At 31.4% G+C, this 7,672-nt stretch overlaps 1 protein-coding gene across 1 annotated transcript; it reads left to right on the top strand.

Moving 5' to 3' along the window:
• The first annotated feature begins 915 nt into the window (after nt 1-915).
• LOC145666280 (uncharacterized) lies at nt 916-6,648 on the top strand. The gene is made up of 4 exons (XM_081733343.1): nt 916-1,164; nt 2,019-2,111; nt 5,194-5,265; nt 6,611-6,648. The coding sequence occupies exons 1-4, from the start codon at nt 936-938 to the stop codon at nt 6,646-6,648; spliced, it is 432 nt and encodes a 143-aa protein (XP_081589469.1). The 5' UTR covers nt 916-935.
• Nucleotides 6,649-7,672: the final 1,024 nt, after the last annotated feature.

Below are 7,672 nucleotides of genomic sequence, written 5' to 3'. Positions count from 1 at the left end.
GCATAGCGAAGATATTGCTATTTTTATCTGGGTATTGTTCATTTGACATTCCCAGCGGCCATTTTCCAATATGGAGGCGAAAATCACGTGGGATTTCAGAGGACTTTTAGTATGTTGTTTAGAACATCATTCCCAACATTTGCACCAATTTTCAACTTGTTACTAATTTGCTCCTTACTTCTTGGTAATTTGACTGCACTATAAAGTCGATTTAGTATCTTCTATCTCACGAAGATATTGAGAATATAATGTCATAATTAGTTATGTTCTCACATGAATACTCTTAAAATACGATACAGTAGTTCAGAGATAAATTTGTCCAGCACACGTTTATGGCTAATAGCCTTTGAAGGCAAAAATGAGGAAGTCGAGAAGTCTCGTGAGGGAAGTCTCATCGGCAAAAATGTATATTTATGGCTCACTTTATAGCGATAAAATCGGGACTTCTACCGTTACGATTTACCTAACGAGGTGCTAGTTGGGTGAGTAAAAAAAATTTAAAAAAAGAAAAAGATAGCTAATATTGAAGCTTCATGTAAAATTTCTGTAAATGTAATAATGCGAATAAAGTTACTAATAATGCGAGAGATAATTGGAGGTAGATGTATAGAATTTTTGTACAAATCAACGTGAAGAAAACATTTTGAAAATATATTACAAGTAACTAGATTGACAAATACTAATAATAACCCACAACTTTTGCATTTAGTGATTCCTCACAATTAGTTCTTTCCTTATATTATTAAGAAGATGTATAATTGAGATGATATAATATTAAGGTTACTTTCTCCTCAGTTTTCATGGATTATCCATAATTCAGTTTTAATTAACATAGACTACTCTACAGAAAGATTAATATTAAAGTGAATTTGAGCGTACTGCAAATATTGTATCAACACCGTTTGATTGTTACAGATAACCTGGAGATTAATACAATGGAGTTTTCATTAGACAGGCAGAAGCAGAGAATTAAAGAGCCTTCCAAGACATTACCTTTTCAGTCAATTATAACTTGTGCAGCGATGGCGTTGAGAGAAGGCTCTTCATCCTTCAGCGTGAGCACAAGGAGTCCACAGAGAACCTGTCTCATAGGGAATACAGAAGATATGTCAGCTGCAACTGTAGTTGATGATTTATATACAACGTACAGCACAGATCAACCAGGTAACAGTGAAGTAAGACAAATCAGTAATAAAATTAGGATGTTATAATAGTCAGTTCTACATGGTGAACCATATAGACCTTTACTACTTTATTAAGTCATAACTGTTACACAAATGACAATAAATGTGTGTAAACATTTGTGTCTTGTGCAGTAAAAATCAGAAGAATTATTTTGTTAAAGTGAACATTTGAAATATCCCATAAGCACAACTAAATCTTTTGTTAAACATTCTGTAGTGAACACAACTAAACCCTTTGTTCCATATTCCGTGGTAAACGCAACTGAACTCATTGCACTATGTTATATTTGCTGAACTGTATCATCATCATCATCATTCTGTTGTTATTGGCAGGTTTTTAGCAGCAATTGAGAGGCTTTCATAGTTCACAGTCTTCAGCTAATCTCTTCGTCTTCACTTACGTTTTTTCTGTTTTGATGCCGTCCGCCATAACCCTTTTTTTCTCAGTTCTAATTCAACTTTTAAAAATGTATAATTCTGTCTTGCGAGCAACAGTAAGAGAATATTTTTGAATACAGCAAATCTTAGTAGCTACTGAGCTAGTATAGAGATATATGTTATTTTGAATGGAAACAAATAGTTTTAAATTGGCAAATTGCCTGTGAAGTTCAAGACCTGTTTAACCCAAATAACAACATACATTAGCGAGAGGTCAGAAACGATAGCGCAGGTAGTGACATTTATTAACGTGTCTGTTTTAGTTTTGTGATTAGCATGACGTTCAGACTGAGACATTTTCCGTTTATTATTAAGATTTGCATTCAAATTCGCATAATATAATTAAGATACGAATTGTTGGTTACAATGCAAATATATTTTTTCTTTCATTTGAAGGAAGTACCACTTTGATGGCTGCAGATACAACAACGGAAGCTACTACCCTAACAGAAATTCCAGCACCATCTGCTACATCTACACATACACCAGGTCAGACGATTAAAATGCAATATACTGATTGTATAATACTACAAGAAATGTTTCATAAGTTCTGAAAATTGTGCTTTAAGTTTTCAATTTCAATATTTTTTGTTAATGATATATTGGAGTTTTTCAAGAAAACTTCCATTTAGCTGTAGTACTTCTGCCCAAAACGAAATCTATTCAGGATATCTCTTTTCATTGGTCTAAGCACATTTAGGACACACGAAAATCAAGTCCAATTAAAGAAAGATATAAAAGAAAGAGAAATATATAAGATATAAGAGATATGAAAGAAAGATATAAGGAAAATGTTGTATACTACGCTTAAATAAATGGAAAGATTATTGTTCCTTACGTTATACGAGCTATTTACAATACTTAGACATGAATCTTTTAACCTCTGAAAAGAGATTCAGATACAAATCATAAAGAAATATGTCTAAAATGGCAAAGAGTAACCTTGATTCCCTTATGCACTTAACGCAACACTATATAATTTGCATTTAGAAATCGCACACCAGCAGAGATTCTTTCAGTTCTGGGAAGAGATTATAGTCCCCAGGAACAAAAACAAGCGAATAGGATGGACGTGGAAACAACTTTCACAACAGTAGTATATAGTCTCGTATTGCAGCTATTGTTTGTTTTGGAACTTCCCAGGCTGGTATCTGATTAGCGCTTGCACTGAGCTGGACAAAACCTTAGAATAATATTTTGTGTTAATTGTTTCGTTTCTTCTGATAGGTAATATGTCATGATTACCTATCATAATCCAAGAATACCTTATTCAGTACCTTACCAATAGGAGAAATAAGGTATTTTTAAGTGGAGTTCTTCTTATAATCTATAGCCAGAATAATACCCGTAACAAGCTAAGAGCTCTGGAAGTTGATAGCAAATCTAAGATTTGTGCAATTTCTTTTACGGTCCAAATAGTCGCGAAATACGGCGAAATAATACCGTACCTTGCTGTCTCCGAAATGAAATGCAGAATCTCATGAACTCGCCGGAAATTGATGCCTACGTAAGCACTAACGTCACAAATTCGACTGTTTTCCTGCAAACTTCGTTTATAGCTGGGTTTGGGCGTCCACCAGGAAGATTCTCTTCTAAGAATGTTCTTCAAACGTTAAATTGATAAACTAACGATAAAACTTACTATTCGATTCTGAAAATTTACCAAACACTTCTCGTAATTGTTGAATAATTTTAGATGCTTTAATAAGTTCTATCCACAGAATGGCTCTGAGAATAAGCCTCATCTTATATATATATATATAAATCACATAGTCACGAACTAATATTGTTGGACAAACATTCTGACTTGGGAGCCCACAGACTCTCCCCTTCTCTGTATAAGAAAGGTCAGGTAACGTATTACGACAATTTCTTAGGATAACCCAATGTATTCATTATGAGTAAACCGTAGGAATTATCAACATATCAAATAATTCCATGTTTTAGTGAAAGAATAACACTGAGATTTTAAATACACATGACTTTGGTCATACATCGTCAATGGACATTGAATTATTGTTTTAAATTTAACTATTACTCTATGCTTTGATAAAAATATTAACAATTTACCAACTAAATAATAGAATAACTCTCTCAGGTAAAATACCCTCAAACGAGTTTAACATAGTCTTTGTGGGTAACGTCACATCTTCGTCACTCGAAAGATAGATTTAAGTTGATACAGTCGACTATGTACGAGTAATGTTGTAGAGATGTTGAAGAATCTCTAATCATATAGACCTACTTCTACAACATAGAAGAGAAAAGTAAAAAGATTGTTCTTGGTCAAAGTATTGAACCATGGTAAATTGGAAATACCGGCTGTACAACAGAATCATTTAATAAAAATCTTGCGGAAAATACATACGTCCACAAGGATGTTCGTAGTTACATGAATACAGTACGTACAGAGGAATTTAATTAGCTTTGTTTCATATCCTGACACAGATCTATTAAAAATGTGGCAAGAGACCAAAGGACCAACATATCTCGTGTTCGTTGTTTATGTTGTGTATTGTAAAACTCTTTTCGAAAGATGCTGATTTGTATTTTATATTTTTTTTATTTCTCAAACATTGTACACATCAATGTGTACAAACTAAGGAACTTATTCTGATAAGTTGATAAGAAATGTATGCATACTTTGTAATTTTGTAATCTGTAATAGTATGTACAGTAAATTTTGATTATTTTTCATGATGATCTTATCTCATCATTTGAGTAATTTTATCCTGGTATTGGTACGTGATCACAGGGGTCAACTTCGTCATCAAAAAATTACGTATTTGCCTCCCTTAATATGACATTATGGACTTGCTTTGCTATTTCTTCAGTACATTTATAAGGAACATCATTTTACACATATATGTATTTTATTGTCAATAGTGACGAATTTTGCAGAGCACACTGGAATATATCAACCTAAGTACGAAATTACTCCATTGTAACTTAATGATTACAAACAGATCATTAAATTGAACTTTTCCCTGTTGTACAACTAATCGTAACTCATTTAATTCCTGTTGGTTTTATTACATTTTAAGGAAATTTTTTGTTATCGTTTTACATCTGCCCAGAGGGTTTCAAACTCTCAGCGTATAATTCTCAACCGCAAGGGGAATAATGAAAGAAATGATTGTATGGGGTAATAGAGCAATCATCCTGTGGTTTGTTTTCACTTCCAACTTGCGATTTAGAGCTGATAGTTTAAAAAATGAAACGAAATTATTGATATATATATATATATATATATATATATATATATATATATAATATATATATATATATATATATATATATATATATATATATATATATATATATATATATATATTGATCGGCTGTAACTCTGCAAAGAAATAATGAAACTGAAAAGTAATTCGCATCTTTTTGTCAATATTTTTAATCCATGGTTCTTTAACGTTTTAAGAGGAAATGTTTAACTGCAAATAATGCCCAATCTCTTCTTGCATGCAGCATAGCAAGGTTGCTGTAGATTTTCATAATCTTGTTTTATTTGAATAGACATGAAACTCTTTTTTTTCTCTTTCCTGCCATGGTTGGAATAAAGGTGAAGAGTGGAAAGAAGACGTGGAGGAACAACAATCAAATGAAGAATCACAAAAGGACACTTTTACATGTGGTGAGTTAACTTTAAATCGAAATATCAAAATCATTAAAAGATTTTTCTTCTTACTATCTTTCCACTGTTTATCAATACATCAAATTATATATATATATATATATATATATATATATATATATATATATATATATATATGATTGTTCTTATTTCTGCACTAATTTCACGTATTACCTCAGTATATTTTTTCGATATTTTGTAAATACTAGAAAGTTATGTTCAAAATTGTAATATTACTCTAAATTTTTAACTATATTTATAAAAAAGAAAGAGGAATGAAAAAATTGTTGAAGTTGTAGGATGTCTTTTCTGATAATAGATGAGTCAAGCATGATGTATTTCCGTCAGCTCTTTTGGCAGAATTTGTTTCTGGTTTGGGTTTTTATACGACAGTTTTTTTAAAAAAGAACATTACGCTGTTACTCTACAAGATTTACGGCATATTACGGATACTAAGAAACAAGAGCGCCGTTTCAGATTTTGCTTGGGCGAAACACAGATAGATAAATAGTTGAATATAGATATGAATCAAACTTAAGCAATTATTCCTTGTCGTCCCTCAAATAATGCCCTTGGCAAGAAATTATTATTTGCACAATTAAACTTTTACAATACTGATAACGGAAATATTACGATTTTCCAAGTTGATGCAGTTTTCTGAACCTCCAAGAACAAAACACGTTTCTCCATTTTTCTAAAAACCCAGCCGGACAATTTTCAGGAACCGAGTTTCGGGTACAAGAAAAAGCCTGGTTACCTATTTCCGGTAAGTTTTAAAGAAATATCCACATTTGGAACTTACAATGTCTTTTTTGTGTGTGTTTATTACGGAAAGAATTATGATTTTAGTTTAAATTCTCGTAAGAAGAAACTTCAAAAAGTAAGATCTAGAACGAGCAAGGTAAGGAAACGAATTTAAAAGAATATAAATTAAGAAATACGCTGGTCAGTGGTTCTTTTACATGGTAGACGTTTTGTATGGAATCGGAAATATGACTTTGGATCCTTGCACTTTCATTGATAGCGAAAGTGCGTAATTATTGACTCATCTATACATTGCGTATGAATAAATGGTAGAGAGGTGTGGAGAGTTAGTACCTCCACAAGTCGAAAATCAGCAATTAAATCTCTTAGTATGTCAATAAAAATATTTAAGCAATTTGCTCTTTGTCGACACGACAGACTTTAAATATGGTAGCATCAACATGTAGAACATGAATGAAGGAATATTTTAGAAATACGAATCAACCATTTTCAACTTCCCATTATTTCAAACCATGTTTTCGTAGTATTTATGAATGAATGGGTAGAGATTACTTATTTAACATTTTCATTTACTTTTCAGTACAAGACGAGAAATTCGCTTGTCGTAAGTACTATTAATACGTTTGTCTTTTAAAGATGGATCATTCTCACTTAACTCCGGCAGATCATGCAAGAAAAAAAGTCAGAAATGATTTTCAAAGAATAACAAAAAGAACATTTTTATTATTATCTTTAGAATTTCTGAGTAAAGATTCCATGTTTCAGCATACATTTTTCATCTAGATTTTATGAAAAATTAACGTTTTTAGAAAAATGCCATAATTTATGTCACTTACATTACCGTATGCGCTTCTTCACTAAAGCGAGTTATTTTTTGCTTTTGCAAGTGATTTGCTGTGCAGAACAAGACAAGATGGCATGAAACAAATATTTCTTAACGGCTTTTATTGAAGGAAATTTGCTACAATGTACGAAAGTAACACATGTGACAACCAAGTAACATATGTGACATGTTACTGTGCTACAACGAAAGTAACATATGTACAATTACTGTACTAAAGTTGAGATTTTAGCAGAAGAAAGAGAAACAAATTAACTTTTAAAACACTTATCAGACCCCACTATGAAATTTTCCATTTTCTTCCGTCTCAGTATCTTCCTATTTGCAGATAAAAATACCGAGTGCCCAGAAAAATTTATCTTCTCTTCATTACGCTTTAAAATTAATTTATGTTTGTTTGCATTCGTTAGTATATTTTTCAAAATTTTCTCTTATATCTTAATATAAAAGAATAGCAAAATAATAATATATGTTATAAATAATCTTACTCGATACATTTATAAAAGAATGTAAAAAAGATTAGATCATATAATGAAATAGTCCATAAGTAAATCATGTTTAAGAATGTGAACAACATTTAATTTAAAACATAAAAAACTTATTTGAACTTTTGTACCAAATGCGGTATTGCATTTAATGATTTCAGCACAGTAGTAGTTCAGTCAAAGAAATCAGAAAACTGAATTTTTATGTTAAAAAAAATAGTTCATAAGCCAATCCAACGAATTTTATTGCAGATGGAAGCCTGTCGATCGGCGTGCGTTTTTCATTAAATTGAAAGAGAAAATTATTCATCACTTT

The sequence above is a fragment of the Thermobia domestica genome, chromosome 12, assembly GCF_964235325.1.
Source record: "Thermobia domestica chromosome 12, izTheDome1.hap1.1, whole genome shotgun sequence".
Classification (NCBI taxonomy): Eukaryota; Metazoa; Arthropoda; class Insecta; order Zygentoma; family Lepismatidae; genus Thermobia; species Thermobia domestica.
This window is presented reverse-complemented; position numbering and strand designations above follow the sequence as displayed.

What these genes read in the sequence shown, in the direction of transcription:
- LOC145666280 (XM_081733343.1), top strand. Translation starts at nt 936, where the DNA reads ATGGAGTTTTCATTAGACAGGCAGAAGCAGAGAATTAAAGAGCCTTCC. An exon ending in GTACAGCACAGATCAACCAG is followed by an intron (nt 1,165 to 2,018) that starts GTAACAGTGAAG and finishes TTTCATTTGAAG; the next exon opens with GAAGTACCACTTTGATGGCT. An exon ending in TACATCTACACATACACCAG is followed by an intron (nt 2,112 to 5,193) that starts GTCAGACGATTA and finishes GTTGGAATAAAG; the next exon opens with GTGAAGAGTGGAAAGAAGAC.